Below are 19,960 nucleotides of genomic sequence, written 5' to 3'. Positions count from 1 at the left end.
AAACGTAAAAATATGTGTAGAAGACATGACTCAAATCCTATGTGTTGTAGTAGTTCCTTTGGTACTCAAATTTTATAATTATAGATAATTTTAATAGAAAATATAAAGTAAAAATTAAAATAATAATTCATTGAAATAGTTTACCTTATTTAAAATTTTATACAATTAAAAAATAATTAAAATAGTAATCATTAAATAGTCAAAGTAGTTTATTCTAATTAGTACTTTATACAATTATATCAACATAGTAGTTTATTTTGTTTAGTACTCTAATTTTTATTTTAATAATTTTAATTAATAATTAAATTTTTTAAGTGAAAAGGCCATTTAATGTAAATGTGTCTGTCTATATATAGTATAGATAGATAGATGGACCTTATCAATGCTTATATGCTCTATAATGTGTAGTGTAGTGTAGTGTAGAACTAACCTTTTTAAAATCTTTATTTTTTCCGAGTAATTTAACAGTTTATAAGACTACAATCTAATGCATTTGTCTTCTGTCTTTTTTCTCTTTTTCTTTTTGAAACATTAAATTAAATTTATATCGGTAAATTATAATTTCTTTCTGATTTATCATAAAAGCTGGCTTGCTATCTATAATGCTATTAGAAGTTTCCCAGACTATAAAAAAAATTGCCAATACTGCATAAAGATTGTCGATATTTGTCCGAAAATAGATTTTGGTTATTACCATTTGAAAACCGTCTAAATATTGAATGGCCAAGTAGTCCGAAAACATCTCATAGTCATGCATTTTGTCATAGTATTAGGTTTCATGCTTTTCTTTGCTTGTTGAATTGGTTGTGCTTATAGTTTATTCTAGTTACATTTTAAAAGGATGTACTAAGAGGTTGAATTTTGTTTTACTTTAAATTTTCTTTAGGAGATGAATTGTTAGTCCTTACTGAAATCTGAAGGCTTTTTGTTTAGTTTATCATTTTTTTTTCAAGTATTTAAGTTTTTGGTTTTTTTGAAAAAGATGTATCACTTGATAATGACTTAGGGTTTTCAAACGTTTTTGATTGAATATGTAAGCATGTTTACTTAGCAATAGAAATGCTGAGTTGGACTGAAGGATTCATTTATTATTCTCACAAACCAAAACGAGAACAACACTCGCTAACTTTTGTTTACAGAGGGACACTATGTTACTGAAAATGGTAGTGGATAGATTTAATGATGTAATAATTTAGTATAGGGACCGTATGTGCAAAAAAGTAAAATAATATTTACTTGTCAATATTAAATGAATAATAAATAAAGTAGCATAATCAAAGTTTTGAAAATTGGACCGGACTGGTTGATTGAATCGGATTAACGGGAAACCAGCTTAGTGTCCGATACAATCATATGTAAAAATCCAAAAATGAAAAAACTGATCAAACAAGTTGAATTGGTAAAACCTAATATAACACACTTTTTTTTTCATCATCTTTCACACAATACACTTTTTTACACACAACACACTTTTTATTTCTTTCTCTCTCTCATACACAACTCATCTGTTTTTCTCTCTAACATACATTAATTATTTTACATATTTTTAAAATTTATTATTATTATCATTATTATATTTCACATAATATGATTTAATATCTTATGATATTTTTTATTTATTAAATTTGACTAATGAAAATATAAATAATTAATATATTTACATAATAATTATAATAATTATCATTTTTTTAAATTTAAAAAAATTATTTCATACAACATAATTGTTTTATAGACACCTAACCATTAATCAATTATAATTATATATCACACATTTAATTAATATTACTTAAATATACACAATAATATATTTTTTATAAACTTTGATTACATAATTTTAATTTAATAATAATTATGATTAAAATAAAAAATATTATTTTTCCTCATAGAGAGTAAACATCGATCATTTATAATTATATTTTGCATAATAATTTTTTTTTATTTATAAAATCATATATTTTAAATTTAAATAATTTGTATTTATAATAATTAAAGAAATCTGATTTAACTCGGTCTAATTATAAATCTTGGGGTAAAAGAAATCTTTTTTGAAATTTTTTAGGGGTTTAAGCGAAAAAGCCTTCCACTGAGTTCTTCAGGGGTTTAGGGTTTTGTGGTGACTGCAAATTGAATTAAATATCTCTTGTGTTAATTTTAGACGGTATCAAAATTAGCATCAAAACTATTTATCCGATTAGTATCATCCCAAAGTTTTGGAGAATTCAGCAGAGATGCCTTCGAGACCCAAGAAGAAGCATTCAAATACATCACCGGGACTGTCAAACTCCGGGCAGTCGGAATTCAGCGAGGAAGATGCACGGCTTTGTCTAGAAGAAGCCTCGAGCAGATTCCCTTCCGTAATTGGTCAATCAGCGTTTATTGGTCGAGTCACCGATGTCGAGTCTGATTCTAAAGCTTGTAAAGTTTGGATTTCTGAGTCTTCTATGGTTGCTCACTCACTTTCCCCTGGCTCTATTGTATCGGTAACTCATCTCTAATCCTCGAAACTAGTTCATTTTTTGTTGTAATTCTGTATTGAATGCGTGAATGATTATTGTTTAGAAGCTCGATTTCAGTTTTATGATTGTATTTTTCCTACTGCTGATAATTATACTTTTTTTGTAGCAGTACATGCTGATAATAATGCTTATGCTTTGTTTGCAATATGCTGTTTCCGGAATGTGATTGCTGTCTTTTGGAGTTTCATATGTTCGTAGATATTCAAATTTACGATAATAACTTTAAGTGCACAATATCTAGTTGGAATATTGTCCTTAAAACTATCATGCCTTCATAAGAGTTGTGGGCTGGTGTTCTCTTTTTCATCATTTTTTTTTCCGGTAATTAACTTTGTTTCTGAATTTATCCTTCTATTTTTGTTCCAGCTTTCTCTTGCTGCATCAGGGAGAAAATATACAAGCCCTCTTAGCTCAATTTATGGTGAATGCTCAAGGAAGTTTGAGTTTGAGTGTCCTGATGAAACAGACCATGGAATCGGGAACTATTTTGCTTTTGCTGTTGTTCTCCCTTCTTGTAAGGTTTGAATAGCTCCCTCAGATCAATAACGTTATAGTTAACTTACAAGTATAGAGAACATAGTATTTGTTATAAAAAGCTGTTTTGAGATATGGACCTTATGATTTATCAGTGGTTCTATGTGTGTAGTTTAGTGTAGAACTAACCCTTTCAGAATAATTTTTTTTCCGAGTAGTTTAACAGTCTATAAGACTATCTGATGCATTTTGTCTTTGTCCTTTTCCTTTTGAAACATGAAACTAATTCATATCGGCAAATTTGAATTTGTTTTTGATTTGTCATAAAGCTATCTATAATGCTATTAGAAGTTTCCCAGACTATAAAAAAGATTACCAATGCTGCATAAAGATTGTGTATTCGTCCGGAAATAGATTTTGGCTATTTCCATTTGGAAATTATCTAAATATTGAATGGCCAAGTAGTCTGGAAAATCATGGAACATTTGGTAGTCATGTATTTTGTCATAGTATTAAGTTTCATACTTTTCTTTGCTTGTTGAGTTGATCACGTTGTAAAAGAATATTATGAAAGGTTGAATTTTATTCTGCTTTTAATTTTCTCAAGGAGATGAATTATTAGTCCTTACTGAAATCTGAAGGCTTTTTGTTTAATTTCTCACTTTTTTTTCAAGTATTTGAGTTTGAGATGATTTGAATTGCCTCTCTCACAAGTTTTTTTTTTTTTTTTTTGAAATCGCCTCTCTTCTTCTGAATGTATTCCCCTAATTTGTTATCTAAGTATTCCTTAGTCATTCTGCTGTTCCTGAGTTTTTCTAAAATATATTTCTAGTGTGGTGGATTTTCCCTTCTCCACAATCAGGTTGCATTACTCCGTTTTGAAATTGCCACTGTTAGAGCATCTCCAATAGCCTCTTCAAAATTGATAAACTCTTTAATTTAAAGAGTTTTATCAATAATTTAAAGTCTAATGGACTCTCTAAAATTTAAATTTAGAGTAGAGAGTGAAAATGACTCTCTATATGTGGAGAGCCATTTCCACGGTCTACTTCATTGTCAAAAAGATAAAATTTTAAACTTTAAAATGAGTTGGTTATTTTTCATTTGAAATGTATTGTTTTATATTTTTGAATTTTAAAACTGAATAAATAAATAAATAAATAAATCAATATTATTAATATTATTTATTTTTTAATATTATTTATAAAAATAAAAAGTTAATATTAGAGAGTCTATTGAAATAAATGGAAATATATTACTCTTTATATTAAAAATGCTCTTTATTTTAATAAATATGCTCTTTAAAATAAAGAGTAACATTGGAGATGCTCTTATTTTATAAAATCATTTTTGAATTAATACATGTGATAGTAAATAACATTAAGGGACAAGTTTTACAGAAGACCGTGTATTGTAAACATTATGGCTATTAAGGGAAGTATTTAAGCTTTTACGTTTTCATTTTTTTGTCAATTTTTTGTTGTTTTATGTCACCATATAAAGGAAATCCAAAAGTAAACTATTCTAACATTTTTCTCCAGACTTCCAAGGATGAGGTTCGGTTATCTTCAAGCCTTTCTGATTCAATGGGAGGTCCTGCTTCAGGAAGGGTTATTTTTATTTACCCTTTACAAAATCAGTTTCTAAGTGGTCTTACAAACGGCGACCTTAATCCTGGTGGTCGAAAAATTGACACACTTACATTTCACAAGTGTTATGAGCTGCACTTGGAGCTGGTTCTTAGTAAGAATAGGGTACAACTGATAAGTGATTTGATGTCATCAATGAATTATTCTGAAAAAATGCACGGAGAATCTGATAATGGGAAGATATCATCTCCCAGGACGCCAATGTGTCAACCAAAGCTAAGCATTTCATGTTCTATTCTATCAGGTCCATCAAAAGGCAAAGAGGCAATATCTAATTTATCCAATCAAAATCAGACTCATGTTGGTTCATTTGATATCAAAGAGGTTTTAAAGGATGAAAATGTAAACCAACTTTTGCAGGCTTGTGTTACTTCGTGGTTGCATTCTCGTATTCTATTATGTGGAAATATTGTGGCTATCCCTATACTTTCGCAGCTTTGCATTTTCCGTGTCATAAGTGCTAATGAATTGCTGGGAGACAAACATTTGACAAAAGAAAGAGGTAATGGTGTTCTTCCTAAGTCCCCCGAACCAGTTGAGTATTTAAAAAATGCCTTTTCCATAAATCATGATACAAAAGTGTACTTACATCCACCCAAGAATTCAGCAATTGAAACTCCCTACAAGAGCAGTATGCCATATATGCAAACTGAGAGGGAGCGTGTGGAAAATATTGTGGGAAATGAGGTCAAAATATTGGGTGGCCTGGATAAAGAATACGATGTTCTGAAGAATCTAATTATGTCAACCATGGAGAATAATGTGTCGAGGTACGTCATTGCATTCTTTTCCCCCTAGAATATTCTTAGTAACTTGTATTTTCTGAAAGCTGCTTGCTCTAATGGTGAGCTATAGTACCCTATAACAGTTTTCCTTGTTTTTTGTTTTTTCTCTTTGCTTTCTTTTATCTATTTTGTCAAGTGTTAAACTTAAGAATGAAGAATCTTTATATCTGAACATGGTGAACTACTAGTAAACTCAAGTTGTAGACTATTAGGATATCTTTGAGATTGGTGACCCACAAATTTCAACGCGACTACTTCGTTAGGCAGAGATCACTGCTTTGTTAGGCAGAAGTAATGCACAGCTTTTTTAGGTAGATAAAAATTCTATTCTTTAGAGTTAACGCACTGTTACCAAGTTAGGAGACACAGAATGGATAAATTTATTGTATATAATGCTCACCAGCTATATAGGCTTTTACACAAGTAGAAAAACTTTATTCTATAAAGGAAATCCTATTTGAGAAAGGAATCAATCATAATCAATCAGTGTCAATTGGTCTATAATATATCTACTATTTACTTCCTGTTATAGTAACTCCCTAACGTACTTTTAACATTTTTTAGAACATATGCTTGTTCTCGCATCCTGTCAAGATAATTGAAAGGCAAATACTTCCCTCACAATCTTATTTTCATATCTTGCCATGTTGTTGTTGGTGGAAGTCCAACCCTTTCTAATTCGTATTCAACGACATACCACCATCCTTTTGCCAATATCATCATCTTCATTTTGACTAACCAGACTCTTCAGTTATCCATCATGTTGTACCAATCAATATAGGATTCGATACTATGCAGCCAATCATAAAATACTGCAAGGTTTATGTTGCTTTCAAAGTTTGGAACTTCTACCTTTACTTTCTTAGTGATATTTCCAACCATATCTTGCTCAAGATGTCAATTTTGAAAAAAATGGTGTTGTGATTTCTGCCTACAACTTGCAGTTGGTGGCCATTCCGTGCAGCTGGACTCTGAAGAATAACTTGACCAGCTTGTAGTTGAGCTGGGGAAGGTTTTGTCTAGTTGTCACCAATTCATTGAATCTTGTTTCCAGACCATTTGTTGCTCTAATCAATCCAATCCGTAAGTCAGCAAAAGTAGCCTCATTATTTTGTTGCACTCAATCAATTTGTCTTTGAAATCCTTCAACCTTTGAATTTATTTCAGCACTCGTCATCGTCATTGCTGTCGTGGAAGTTATGTTATGCTTCAAGGATCTTTAAGCTCTGATAGAAAACTGATGTAAGACCGGTTCACTAGGCTGAAGTAGGTTTATTTTATGAGTACTTTGAGAGTAAGAGCTGCATTCCAGAGGAAATTTATCTGATAATCAGACCTGAACTTATAAAAAAGTAGAAGTACTTTCTAAGAGACACTTAGAAGGCCTGCGGGTCACACCTAGAGAATTGAATCACAATTCTTTAACAAAAAATTGCCGAAACAACGATGTGTTCGATTATGAAAACTGAACTGTTGAAATATAAAATTAAATTTAGTATTTATATATTTAATCTAATCCTAAATTCCTAATACTAATAGGATTTAGAATCCCTTACTAAACATAAGTCTAATACTAATTAGTAACTTCTATACTAAATAGGACTTCTAAACACACAGTAACAAAAATAAACAACTGGATTTCTGCTACATTAGTGCCATCCCTACAAAAAACTTAAATTACCAAAATACCCCTGCCATTATTAATAAAAAAATCTAAAATTTGATAGACTTCTCATTCAACCTTTCTATCATTCCACATTTTCTAGAATAGTGCCTGCATGTTAGAACAATTTTTTACCACGCCTTTTATCAGACTAGTGTCAACGTCAGTCTGATAGTTCTAGAATTTAATCCTTGACAATCCCTATTTGATTTATTAAATGAAGAAGGTAAAATGTGTTTGTGCATGTTTATGCTTCAAGACGGTTAAGATAATAAAACTCTTATTGAAGCTTCATCCAACATTTTGTGCTTTTAGTGAATTAGTTATTTTGACATGGTATCAGAGCCTCTATAATGTGATGGTCTACAATTCGATCTTTGAAAATCCTCATTTGGTTAATTAAAATATTTTAGCATAAAGTGAAGTGGACCTGTGTGTTTGTTTGTTCACGCTTCAAGCGCAATGGACATTAGTATGCGGGAGTGTGTTAAGATAATATAAAACTATTGTTGAAGTTTCACCCAACAACTTGAACTTTTGTTGAATTGGTTATCTGACGAAGAGCGATGAGCATTTGCGTGCGAGTGTGCGTTAGAGATAATAAAACTAATTAGAGTCTCCTCTAATAATTTGAGTTTTTGATAGATTGATTATTTGATAGGAAAAAGCTAAGGCCACGATAAAGTATGGTTTTCTTAAGTAAGGAATGGTCATGCAAACCTATTTATGTAAGCTTGCTTTGTTTGGGAGGGAGAAAGAGTGAAAGATAGGGTTATTATCCCATTAAAAGGAACAACTTTTCAACCAATTGGTATGGCAGATTCAAAACTGCAAAATTTTAGCATCCAATTGTAGTTCTCTTTTCAAAAAAAATTGGTGTTGATAATAGCAGAGATAACTATAAGCAAGATATCTTTTGGATACTGATCTTTCATTAACCTATTAGTCATTCTAGAGATGGAGATTCTAATTGTTTTTGGCATTTAGTTTAAGGCAAGCCAAGTCTTAAGATTATGGCCATCTTCTTCAAGTAAGCATGGAAAATAAGGGGCCTTTATGGAAGAGGAGTGATAGCCTAGACATTTTAATGATATTGTTCTTTCCTTTTTGTATAACTGTAATAAATTATTCACGACACCTTTTATATTTACCTGCTTGTTGAACTTCGAGTATTGATCATTCACATAACTATTTAGTTATGGTTTACGACCAGTAAAGGGAGTACTTCTTCATGGCCCGCCTGGAACAGGGAAGACCTCTTTGGCTCGATTATGTGTACGTGATGCTGGTGTCAGCCTTTTCTCTGTCAACGGACCTGAGATAATTAGTCAATATCATGGAGAAAGTGAGCAGGCAATCCATGAAGTGTTTTCTTCAGCTAGTCGAGATGCACCTGCTGTGGTTAGATTTCTCTCCTCACTGTCTTGATTTTTGTTGAAACTTTACCTCTACTTTTTTGGTAAAACTTTCTTTCTTAGGGCTGAATGTATAACTTCAAATTGAGTAGCTCTATTGTCTGAAACTGCAAAAAATTGACATTTTAATTTTCTTTCTAAATATTGCTGTCTAAAGCTTTGGCATGCACATTTAATTTAGGGCATGTTTGGTTCATGGATTGGAATAGCATGAAATAGAATAGTTATTCCATGAGGAATGGAATAATTATTCTTTACTTTCTGAGAGTAGTAGTTATTCCACGAAATTATGGAATAATAATTCCATGGAATTACTATTCCATGAACCAAAGTGAGAAATAGTTATTCAATGCGGAATAACTATTCTATTCCGGACCTATTCCATGAACCAAACATAGCCTTACTGGTACTCAAAATATGAAGTCAACAGAATGAAGCACCTACTACTATTACCCCTGGACAATTAGTTAATTGACCTTCAAATTTTGGGGGGAGGTGGGCTTTTTATAGATTTTCATGCTAACTTCTTTTGACATGTTCATACAAACTATTTTGTGCTAGCCTGCTAAGATGTTTCATGTTTTTTATATTCTAAAGCAGGTTGGTTTTCTTTCTTTGTTGGGTGGTAGTAGGGATGCGCATTATTGGATAATCCGAAAAACCAAGCCGACTGACATATTTCTGCTATTTTATTTTGAATTCATTGTCATTTAAATTTGGGGTTATTTGCAAATAAAAGTCTAATCTTTCACCTTTTTAGCAATTTAAGTACGGTAATTGTAGCCTCTCCTTTCATTTTTTGGCATTTTGTAGCCCAACGTCACTATCCGGTGTTGTTTCATTCATTAAAAACTGTCAAAAACGACATCATTTGGTGAATGAAAATTTGTTTTTGGGCTATAAATGCCAAAAAATAAAAGGTGGGGCTATAAGGCGCCAACTTTCAAATCTTGTGCTTAAATTGTTAAAAAAGTAATGGTTGAGCTTCTATTTGCAAATAATCCTTAAAACTGTATTTAAATTTCTTGACTTCTGGTTTATATGGTTGTATACGCATATATGCTGTTGCATAACAAACTAGTACTGGATATCATAAAACCCCTTCACTATATTTTGTCAAAACGGCAAAACCTAGTTTACTATTATTAATTAACCATTCTTCTCTCTCTTTCTCACAGTCTCTTTACCTGTACTGATTCTTCTTTGTTCATGATTTCTTCTTTGGATTTCTTAGTGAATGTTCAGACATGATTCCAAGTTCCTACTTCTTTATGAGTGCCTATTTGCATAGACGAAAAAAAATTACTTTTTCTAGGAGTGATTCTTGTAACATCCCAACTATGTTGTATGGAAACAAAAATGTTGAAATGGGAAATGCTTAGACGGTGTTAAAAGTGGGATAATCCCACATCTGTTATAAGTGTGAATGAACATGTATTTATATATCAGTTGGGCCTCTCCACTTGATACCAATTGGTTTTAAGATGGAATCGAACGTGGTACAGAGCCTTGTCCATTCACACAATCTGAAATCTGTATTTGGCCCGGCCCACGCGATGCGTGAAGGGGATCTGTTGCTCTACTCGGTCACGCTACGTGTGAGGGGGAGTGTTAAAGTGGGATAATCCCACATCTGTTATAAGTGTGAATGAACATGTATTTATATATCAGTTGGGCCTCTCCACTTGATACCAATTGGTTTTAAGATGGAATATAACAGATGGAAAATGGCGAAACGATATTTCTTATAAGAATATATAATCAGTATTAAGATTCAGAAATGTTTCTGAAAATGGAAACAAAACATTAAAACATAAGATTTGACAAGTTTTTGTGCAACTGTGGCAGCTATTCTTTACATTTGAATATTTCTTCTCCTTTATTTCTTGAAATTTGTTTATATGTGGTATTGTAGAGCATTGTCATGTATAATTTTTTTCCCTTCTAATTTTATGTTCAAATTGGATCTTTTGCTTAAATGTCAAATCTGGCAGTGAAAAAAATTAATCTAGTTTGACATATTTCCTTTCTGAATGAAGTCACTTGTATTGGTTTAGCTCACTTGTACTGGTTTAGCTCAGTTAGGCTTTGTTTTTCTTCCTACTGTTTCAATTTGTCTGAAAACTAAAGAATTTGATTAATTTGATGTTTGGTAAGTCAAGAACCCAACTGAACCCTAATAGGCGCCACCCTTTAGACAGTTTTGCAAGTACTAATTTTGGCTTCTTATTGTGAACTTAATTTTCAATTCAAAACTCCATTTATTTTCCTGCAAATATGTTTCGACCCCATAGTTCAGACCTCAGAGACATAATATAGCTGAGTGGACCTATGATCTTGTTCCTTTCCACTGTGGTACCACCTCTTCCCAAGAAAATAATATTAATTTATATAAACAAAAGATTTTTTTTTGTAAACAAAAGATTATGAATTTTAGTTATTGCTTCTTGAAAGCAAGAGCCAAAATTAGCTAACAGAGATAGTTCTTGAGTAGCATTCAAGTTTGCAGGATCAAGATTTTTTTTTTTAAAATTTCTTTTCCAGCTAGCTACCTAAAGTATTGTGAGAATTACACAATATAGACTATATGCGTTGTTTTAATTTGAAACTACAGTCAAACTAGCTCTTAACAGTACCAAACACTTTGTTCATTGCTTGCTGTTGACAGATTATTGTGTTTATTCAATTCAAGATCATCGAATCTTGAAATAAAGTGCCATTAGTTGTATGAATAACCTTCTAAATAGTAAATTAGAATGATAAAGGAATTTTTTTAGTAGTGAAGCTGAAATGAATGACATGGTTATCAGTATTATAAAATAAATGCCGGAAAGGATTGGCAGGGGAACACTTTGGTACTTCATTTTGTGGCTTTCCTGTCTGGTGTCAGATTCCATCTTAAAACCAATTGGTGTTAAGTGGAGGTGCCCAACCAATATATAAACACATGTCCACTCACACACACAACCAATGTGGGATTTCCCACTTTAACACTCCCCCTCACGCGTAGCGTGTACGGGCCAAGCAACATAGTCCCCCTCACGTAAATCTCACGTGGGCCGGGCCAAACTCAAATTGTGTGAATGGACAAGGCTCTGATACCATGTCAGATTCCATCTTAAAACCAATTGGTGTTAAGTGGAGGTGCCCAACCAATATATAAACACATGTCCACTCACACACACAACCAATGTGGGATTTCCCACTTTAACATCTGGTATAGATGAAAGGCAAAAAATAATGCAAGAACTCCGATTTCTCTTCTTATAAGTTTCATTCACTAAAGTATGATACTATGCAGGTAGATTTTAGGTTTGTCTTCAATCAAAAAGTATTAGATTTAGTTGTCATTTTCATATTCTTAACAAATATTCTAGTGTAAATTTCTTAGCTTGTATCATCTTGCTCGCCCTACTGCCTACCCACAGTGACTTCTACCTGGCCTCCAAAACCAGTAATGTTTAGTCTGATTCATTTGCTAGAACTGTTTGCTTACCATATAGTTTGTTTATCAACCAGTGATTATTTATTTTATTCATTAAATTAGCAATGATTGGCTACTTATATTGTATGACATGTGCTTTTTATACTTTTCAATTAAGGTGGGCATGTTGCTCTAATTTCAACACCTAGTACGTGGAAAACTAATTTAATATCTAAACTTATAGGAAAGAGGGAAAATAATGTGTCTTAATTTGTTCATTTTTGAAACTTCATAAAAATTCTGTCATGGACTCATGGGATTAGTTTATCATTTCATTATTGATATTCAGTTTGGTTAACTGATATTCATGTTTGGAGCTACAGAATAGAATAGCTAGTTTGACTAAGTGGCTCAACAGATTGAACTCTGAAGTATTTATTTGTTTTATATGATTTTTTCCACCTATTATGACTTTGTAGAGAAAGCTTATCATGTCTAGACTGTTATATGGGTTGCTGCTTGTCAATATGAATTTTTTATTTGATTTTAGATGCCAGCCTTGTAAATCTCAGAATTTACTCTTCTTATACCTAGATGGTTGACCAATAAAGTCTTTCTCCAGGTGTTCATTGATGAGTTGGATGCTATAGCACCAGCTCGGAAAGATGGAGGTGAAGAACTATCTCACAGAATGGTAGCTACATTACTGAATTTGATGGATGGAGTATGTAGGATTGATGGGGTACTTATAATTGGTGCTACAAACAGACTTGATAGCGTTGATCCTGCATTGAGACGGCCTGGAAGATTTGACAGGGAAATTGAAATCGGTAATATAACTAGTCTTTTTCCCATTTTTTTATTGCATTCTCCTGATGTTGCAAAATATGATACGTTTAAGTGATGATTAAGCTGTAAGGCCGATGATAAGAAGTCAAAAAAAGAAGGAAAATCAAAGAATTAGAAAACTTAGAATTGTGGTCTGGTATTAACAATCTTAACATCCAAAGGTATTTCTGTAATTTCCATCTTTTCTGGAGCAGTATTTCTAGAATCATTTAATTTAGGCCTATTGACCTAGAAAATCCAAATGTTTCCACTTTTATCTATGTTAGTTTAAACTTTCAATAGAACTTAGTTTTAATATATTGTTTTGTTGTATTTTATATATTGACATCTTGGGTTTATATAGAGCCTTACAATCTTGCTAATAAGTCCTAGTCTTTTTCCTAATTATTGTTTTCTCAATAGTTCCCTAAACTAGTCTTGGACCCCTTTAGGTGTAATTGCCTAAATCCTTCTAGGTGTGAATCTTAGAGAGTTATCTTTCTTTACTCTTATTTTCCAGACATAAAATTGTGAATTTAAGGTTAGCTTCCGCTGCTTTGCTACTCAAACATAGTTTTCCATACTATATCAATTTGGTATAAAAGTTTCAAGATCCTTGAAGCTCGTTACTAAATTTCCACAATAATGGTGTCATCAAATACTGAGGTAAACTCAAAGGTTGATGCTTTTAGGCAACAGATTAATATTTTTCAACAAGAAGTTAATGTGCACAAACTAATAACAAAAGAAGGTTTAGAAACTTGCAAAGTAAGATGGCTTTTCTTGAAAGCTAGCATGCAAAAGCTGCTTGAAAGAATTCCTCCAAAGCAGTGGTCCGAGTTTCAAATCTACTAATACTCGAGTGTTTTTTCACAAAAGCCAGCCACAAAAACAAACTTTACAAGCTGTTCACAGGATCATAAAAGAACAAAGACAGCAACCAAAAGAACTCATTGAACAAGCAGTTCATTATGGAAAAGGAGTAGAAAATCAAACCGGCAGTCCCAAATCATTGGACAGTCAATCATATCCAAAAATTTGCAGGTTCAAGAAATTAAATCATGAAAAAACAGTTAACATAAAGGAGAAACTACCTAGGCAGCAGCCAAAACCTTTACTTGATGATTATATACAAGTGGAAGAGACAAAGAAGATCAACTTTGTTGTTCAAGATGCCAAAGAAGCCCAAATTGGTGTGTTGCCTATATCTTGTGTCAAAAAGATTGACTTTGTTATTCCCAATGAGTTCATGGATGATTCGAGAAGAAGATTTCAAATGTTTTGATTTCTGCCAACTTCCAGGAAAAATGGAAGACATTGTATTATCTTTACTTATTAGGCACTTCAATCTAGTTTTCTCCAACCAGATAGAATAATGCATATAATGAAGAAGTCAAGGAAAAATAATGATTAGAAAACCAAGAATTTTGGTCTAGTATTAACAATTTTAACACCCAAAGTGCATTTCTACAATTTCAAATTTTGCTTGAACAGTATTTTGGAAGTTTCTATTTTATAAAGTTTTGTTTAGGCATTTTAATTAGTTTAGAATTCTTTTAGTTAGTCTTAGTTTAATTTCCCTAGTTTAAGGTTACTAATTCTAGTAGTATTAGGGTTTCTTTTGAGTCTATAAATACTTTTTTTTGATAGAGAGAATTAATGAGCATTAAACTACTTTGAATTTTGTTGATTTAATTCAACCAATCTTAGATGCAATTTTCTTAGACCCCTTTAGGTTTGATTGCCTAAACCCTTCTATGTGTCACTCTTAGAAGATTCGTCTTCCTTTTCTCCTATTTCCAGACCTGGAACAAGTTATTCAAAGTTGTCCTACATCAGCCTTACACCTTCAGTAATTTTTTCAGTTATTAGGTGTCAATGTCTCGATAATTCTTATGCGAAAGCATCATTGTTTTCTCTATTATAATATGCATCACCGGAAGTTTTGCTTAATACCTCTAGGATCCATCATTCCATCTAGAAATTGCTAATTCTAATGCATCAAGATCACAATCAAGTAACTACACATGCTTATGTCACAAGCATTGAAGAAACTGAGTCTCAAATGTAAACATTAATGTGAATTTGCATGTTTTAAGTGTCCTTAAATGCAATTTCCCCCACCAGTCGATGAGTTAATGCAGCCTAGACATATAATTGACATTATACGGATTTGTGGCTGGATGGATGTAATATGAATGTATTTTTATTGTTTCTCATTAGAGTGATCTTAGAAGTAATGATCAAAGAGGAAATGGTTGCTGATCTAGAATTTTTTTTCTTTCCTTGCAACTTTTTATATGGAAGTCATGAAATTGATACAAAATCTGCATATACTGAGGCGTGAGGCCTAAAGTTGAGTCATTTATTATAATATCTGTAAGTTCCTTTTATTGAAATTGCAAAATAGACCCATATTTTTATGCAATATGAGGAAAATAGCAAAGTTGCCACATAGGTTACGTGTTTGCGATGGACGAAAAAGTTAAATAAGAGGAGGGAGAAAATTTAAATGGTAGGAGGAGCAGGAAGGAGAGAAGTTACGAGGACAAGAAATTATTTAAGTGTAATTGTAAAGATGCGCTCTTTCATTATTTATATGAATCAAGGAGCTTGGAGAATTATGAAAAACTTAGTGTTCAATCTGAAATATAGATTACTCCATATTCTTTTGGTATACATTCAAGTGATTACACAGTCTTTCTTAGTGTTCCATGCATATTTATCTTCGTTTATTGTAAACAGGTGTCCCGACACCAAAGCAACGATTGGAGATATTGAATGCACTTCTCAGTCGAATGAAGCATGAACTTTCAGATTTGCAAGTCCAACAACTTGCTGTGGCTACACATGGCTATGTGGGTGCTGACTTAGCTGCTCTATGCAATGAGGCGGCATTGATTTGTCTCAGGCAGTATGCTAAGTACAGAAAATTTCATAATAATTTGCATTTTATTGGATCATCTACAGTATATGAAACTCATTTCGAAAGCATGCAGAAAGGATCTAGTTATGCATGTGAAGATTCCGCATCTTCAATTCCCCAAGCTTTGCCCGCTTCCTTGGAGAATAGCATTACTACTAGTGAGACAATTAAAGTAGGTGGAGGAAATATGTTGAGTTTCGGATTTGAAGATTTTGAGAAGGCAAGAATGAAAGTGAGGCCTAGTGCCATGCGGGAGGTATGATTGATATTTCCATATTGTTTAATAATTTTTTCTAGGTAATCTATTGGAGCTTAGATCCTCCATTACATACAGCCCTATTATTTTATTATTGTGGTTATGAGGATTTTTTTTTTATTGTGGATGGCTTTGAATTAGATGATTAATTTTGGCTTAATACATGCAGACCTTGAATGAAATGGTAACATTTGTATTTGTTGGACAAATGATGTTTGTTAGCTTTTGATAATTAGAAACATTCTAAAGGCTAGGCTGCTTCCATTCTTTTGAGGGCATGGCTTTTTAGCACTTATACCAGAATCTTGACACGATATTAGCAATTTACCCAACCTGTTTGGCATAACTCTTGAAAAATCAGTATACACTTGTTTCTGGTTCTCCACAGCCTTCAGTATCCTTCTTACATGTCAAATTTATCTCATTTAATTATCACTCTGAATTAACTTTTAGTCAATGTTGGATGGTTTTGGCCGTGTTGCTAATTTATCCAATTAACCATTCTTTGATCTCTTGTTCTACTTTAGGTAATGCTCGAGGTTCCAAATGTTAATTGGGAAGATGTAGGTGGCCAAAAGGAGGTAAAAGCTCAATTGATAGAAGCAGTGGAATGGCCTCAACAACATCAAGATGCATTCCAACGGCTTGGTATATGTCCTCCAACAGGAATATTGATGTTTGGTCCTCCTGGTTGCAGCAAAACTCTCATGGCACGTGCTGTAGCTTCTGAAGCTGGATTAAATTTCTTTGCAGTGAAAGGGCCAGAACTTTTTAGCAAATGGGTTGGTGAATCAGAGAAGGCTGTGAGATCTTTGTTTGCAAAGGCCAATGCCAATGCACCGTCAATCATTTTTTTTGATGAAATTGATGGTCTTGCTGTTACTCGTGGGAAGGAAGGTGATGGGGTTTCAGTTTCTGATAGGGTTATGTCTCAACTTCTTGTTGAATTGGATGGTTAGTGATGTGTTTTCCCCTAATATTTTGTTACTTCAGACAAAAAAAATCATTGGATAAAATAGTACTTCTATCGAGGATTGCCATATCTCTTTCTCGAACATGCTTATAACTCATTTGGCAAGGGAAATTACCAACTTATTGTTTTGGGTTTGTAAATCATGTGTTCTACTTCATATAACCTGATTGCTCATGATTGCTTAATTCAGGTTTGCATGAAAGGGTTAATGTTACTGTTATTGCTGCCACGAATCGCCCTGACAAGATTGATCCTGCCATTTTGAGACCAGGTGCTCCATCTCTTCCTCTCTTGGATATTCTACAGGCATGCTGCACCTGTCGAGTCTTTTATTTCCATATCACGTTCGGTTTTTTAAATTGTGGCTCCTTCCTCATTAGATTTGATCTGAGCAGGCCGATTTGATCGTCTTCTATATGTTGGACCTCCAAATATAACTGATAGGGAAGACATATTTCGCATCCATTTGCGTAAAATTCCTTGCAGTTCTGATGTTTGCATAGAAGAGCTAGCTCATCTTACTGAGGGATGTACTGGAGCAGATATATCATCCATTTGTCGGGAAGCAGCAATTGTAGCCATTACGGTATTTCAAGTTCTTCCCATATTATGTTCAGCCCTTCAATTTTATTCATTTATCTGATTTTAGATTTTCCATGTTACTAGGAGAGCACTGATGCTTCAGAAGTAACAATGCAACATTTAAAAACTGCAATCACGCAAGCCCAACCATCAGATTCAGAGTCTTATCACGAGCTGTATGCACAATTTCAAAGGGTTGTTCCCTCTAATCAAAGACAGGTTCAGTTAGAAGAAAACTCAAAGAGCTCAAGCAGCTTAAACAAGTTCTGCTTCTGGTAATTGTTTATCCTTCTAAAATGCATTTTCTATAAAGGTAAATTACTAAAATGCCATGAGGTTCAACCTAATTTAACTGTTTAGGTCTCTAAGCTTTCTTGATGGTTTGGTACTTTAGTCCTCGATGTACGAGATCTTTCATTGCAACTCATTCCCTGACATTATAATATAATGTTGCTTTATCATCTAAAATTGTTGCTTTTGTAGATTTTAATGATTTAGTTCAACTTAGTTAGATAACTGAAATTCCTTCATTCAAAAGTTTTAATTCCTTTTTCTCTTTATAAATTCGGTGTGGTCTGGCTTTAACTCCAGTTAGTTTAATTAGGATTGCACTGGGAGAAATTTGATGGAAAAAAAGAATCAAATCAAATCTCATGCATTCTAGTTTAAGTAGTAATACAGCAATTAGAACAAAACTGAACTTGTTTATTTCCCCTGCTGTGCATCTCTTCACCAACTGATGCTTTATTTGTTTATTTTTATTTGCTCCTGTCATGTGGCAGGATGCGCTTGAAATCGTATGTTTTCAACTTCTGAGCTCCTGGTTTAAAATCTGCTGCAGGTTTCTTTTAAACGCTGCAGCAATTTGCTTTGCAGCGCAAGCTGTGAGCACATACTTTTTTGACGAGTGAGATCAAGAATTATCGCACGATAAAGGCAAATTCAAGTATAAGATAGGACAAGGAATAGGTGAAGAAATAGAAAATATTATGTATATTGCCATCAAACTCTAATTTTGTTTTTTCATAAGTTGGTAAGACGGTTATGGGTCTCATGTGGGTTTCTTTCTGCCCATTTTCCATTTTTGTTCCTATTAATCAATGCAATCAATGCAATAGTAATGCTATTTTATAATTTTTACGGAATAAGTATTCTTCTAAAAAGTAAGAATAACTATTTATTCCGTAAGATTAACTACTTTATATCATATGTATTCTATTTTATAAACTAAATATAATTTTAGTGCTTGATAGTTTTTACAAAATTATTTAATAGTACTATCTTTCTTTTATAAAATTACAGGTTTTTTTTGTTTAATTTATGTATTATATTTAATATACTTTGAGTCTATAAATTGGTTAATATTTTTTTGAGGAAATAGTTTAAACATCAAAGTATATATTATATTATTAATAATAAAATTAATATATCTCTATGGGGATTTCTATGGTTGTTTATTTTTTATTTTTTACAAAGTAACTTTTATCTGTTCATTTGTAGTTGCTGGATGAATGATCATTATTTTCATCGAATGGTTGGTTAAGCAAAGTATATTAAAAAGGCCTAATCATTCAAAAATTCCTGATTTTTAGACTTTTTTTCAATTCCACTTTGACATTATTGAAAAGTTGTCAATTTTATCCACTTTTCAATTTTCCGTTTTCAATTGTATCCCAATTTGGCAATTTTTAACAATTATTTACTTGAAGGATGAGATCATCCAAACTACTAAATCTAAGGGTAAAACTATATTATTTTCTATTTGGAAAAGTACACAAACATCCTTCATCTTTGAAAACTAGCAATTTTTTTAATTAAATTAAAACTAATTTAAATTCTTAATTAATTTTATAAATAAACTAAAAACCGACATGAGTTAACTTCCGATTCCGATTGAATAAAATCCGAAAAACTGACATGACTAAAAACCGACATGCGCGAGTTCGTCACGAGAAATTTTAATTTACAAAGAAATTAATAATTATTTTATCCGAAAACCCGTTTGTCTTTCTTGTGACGAACCTGTTTCGGATTCGTCACTAGAAAGACGAACCGGATCTGGTTCGTCTTCCTCACTGACAAATCAGGTCGTCTTTCTCTTCCTCACTGAGGAAGACGACTAGTTCGTCTTTCTCTTCCTCACTGAGGAAGACGACTAGTTCGTCTTTCTCAGTGAGGAAGACGAACCCAATTAACGGAATTGAAACTAATGGATCATTAAGTAGATTTTTGAAACAAGAGGTAACCAACTGTTAATTATGATATACTTCATGGACCTCAAAGTATTTTGCTCAAATAAATTTATAGATACTGATGGATATGATCAGAACACAACAAAATTAATGAACTTGTATTTTAGAAGGGTACATGTATTTTATCAATTTATTTTAAGATATCACACACTCATAGACATGTTAATGCATCAGAATTGGATCAAAAGGAAGATCATCAACCTTTCATGTCATTTCA

General features: G+C 32.5%; 1 protein-coding gene across 4 annotated transcripts; it reads left to right on the top strand.

Annotated features, from left to right (window-relative positions):
• The first annotated feature begins 2,046 nt into the window (after positions 1-2,046).
• LOC126655218 (calmodulin-interacting protein 111) lies at positions 2,047-18,625 on the top strand. Of its 4 annotated transcripts, XM_050349281.2 has the most exons (12): positions 2,048-2,480; positions 2,883-3,035; positions 4,532-4,903; positions 5,000-5,409; positions 8,284-8,488; positions 12,549-12,756; positions 15,500-15,936; positions 16,464-16,890; positions 17,100-17,180; positions 17,305-17,495; positions 17,576-17,766; positions 18,333-18,625. In XM_050349281.2, exons 1-12 carry the CDS (start codon positions 2,229-2,231, stop codon positions 18,400-18,402), a joined length of 2,997 nt encoding a protein of 998 aa, XP_050205238.1. In that variant the 5' UTR covers positions 2,048-2,228; the 3' UTR covers positions 18,403-18,625. The 4 variants fall into 4 exon arrangements, with proteins under 4 accessions (XP_050205239.1, XP_050205240.1, XP_050205238.1 ...); XM_050349280.2 differs by having other exon boundaries at positions 4,532-5,409; XM_050349282.2 differs by lacking the exons at positions 17,576-17,766; positions 18,333-18,625 and having other exon boundaries at positions 2,047-2,480; positions 4,532-5,409; positions 17,100-17,215; positions 17,305-17,489.
• The last annotated feature ends 1,335 nt before the right edge of the window (positions 18,626-19,960 follow it).

This window comes from Mercurialis annua, linkage group LG7, assembly GCF_937616625.2.
Source record: "Mercurialis annua linkage group LG7, ddMerAnnu1.2, whole genome shotgun sequence".
Taxonomy (NCBI): Eukaryota; Viridiplantae; Streptophyta; class Magnoliopsida; order Malpighiales; family Euphorbiaceae; genus Mercurialis; species Mercurialis annua.
Note: the sequence above shows the minus strand (reverse complement) of the source record. Positions and strands in the feature narration are given on the sequence as shown.

What these genes read in the sequence shown, in the direction of transcription:
- LOC126655218 (XM_050349280.2), top strand. Translation starts at nt 2,229, where the DNA reads ATGCCTTCGAGACCCAAGAAGAAGCATTCAAATACATCACCGGGACTG. An exon ending in CCCCTGGCTCTATTGTATCG is followed by an intron (nt 2,481 to 2,882) that starts GTAACTCATCTC and finishes TTTTTGTTCCAG; the next exon opens with CTTTCTCTTGCTGCATCAGG. An exon ending in ATGGAGAATAATGTGTCGAG is followed by an intron (nt 5,410 to 8,283) that starts GTACGTCATTGC and finishes ATAACTATTTAG; the next exon opens with TTATGGTTTACGACCAGTAA.